The 636-nt window shown below is 42.5% G+C and overlaps 1 protein-coding gene across 1 annotated transcript in view; it reads left to right on the top strand.

The window, feature by feature from the left end:
- The window catches only part of LOC119591783, a 12,414-nt gene that overhangs the window by 9,764 nt on the left and 2,014 nt on the right, over positions 1-636 (top strand). Inside the window, exon 3 of the mRNA XM_037940527.1 lies at positions 202-368. Coding sequence (XP_037796455.1) covers positions 202-368 — 167 coding nt within the window. The remainder of the gene's footprint in view (positions 1-201; positions 369-636) is intronic.

Genomic DNA, 636 nt, shown 5'->3' with positions numbered 1-636 from the left:
GGCCTCGAATAGCATCTTGGTATAAACACTTTAACTTCGAACTGGTTATCATTTAGTGCACATTCCCTTCCTTCCGTTAGTGTATCCATTCATAACAGTACCCTATCATTTATCAGTTAAAGAGAAACATCGTATAGACTCCTTACCTGAAATCAATAGGCCTATCACTGGAGAATAACTCACATTTTATCTTTTCCACAGACGAGATGAAAGTACCATGGTCAAGGCTGTTTCTCTGGGTCTGTGTTGTGGTGTTGGCTTTAAACGTTGAGGACACGAGCTGCCAGAACCTGGTTATCAGCACGACCAACGCCCTGGCCACCCTCGCTGGAGTAGGCCTCCTGGGGTCTGCTGGAGCCTTGGCTACGGTAGGCCTACATCTACATTCATTTTTTTTTTCTCTCGTCAGATTTTGGAATGAGTAACTGAATCGGTCTTAAGACAACATCTAGTTAAACTTGTGATTCGAGTTTATATCTATATATATATTTAGAGGTAGTGTGGTATTCAGGGATACGTGTGTCATTCCCTTTCGACGTTATGTGTTATGCTTTTGACCTTGGATTCCGCTCCTGAATGAATCTTATTTGAATGGAGAACCGACCTTCATTTTCTGCTTTCGTTTCAAACCCGTGC

Source organism: Penaeus monodon, chromosome 29, assembly GCF_015228065.2.
Source record: "Penaeus monodon isolate SGIC_2016 chromosome 29, NSTDA_Pmon_1, whole genome shotgun sequence".
NCBI lineage: Eukaryota > Metazoa > Arthropoda > Malacostraca > Decapoda > Penaeidae > Penaeus > Penaeus monodon.
This window is presented reverse-complemented; position numbering and strand designations above follow the sequence as displayed.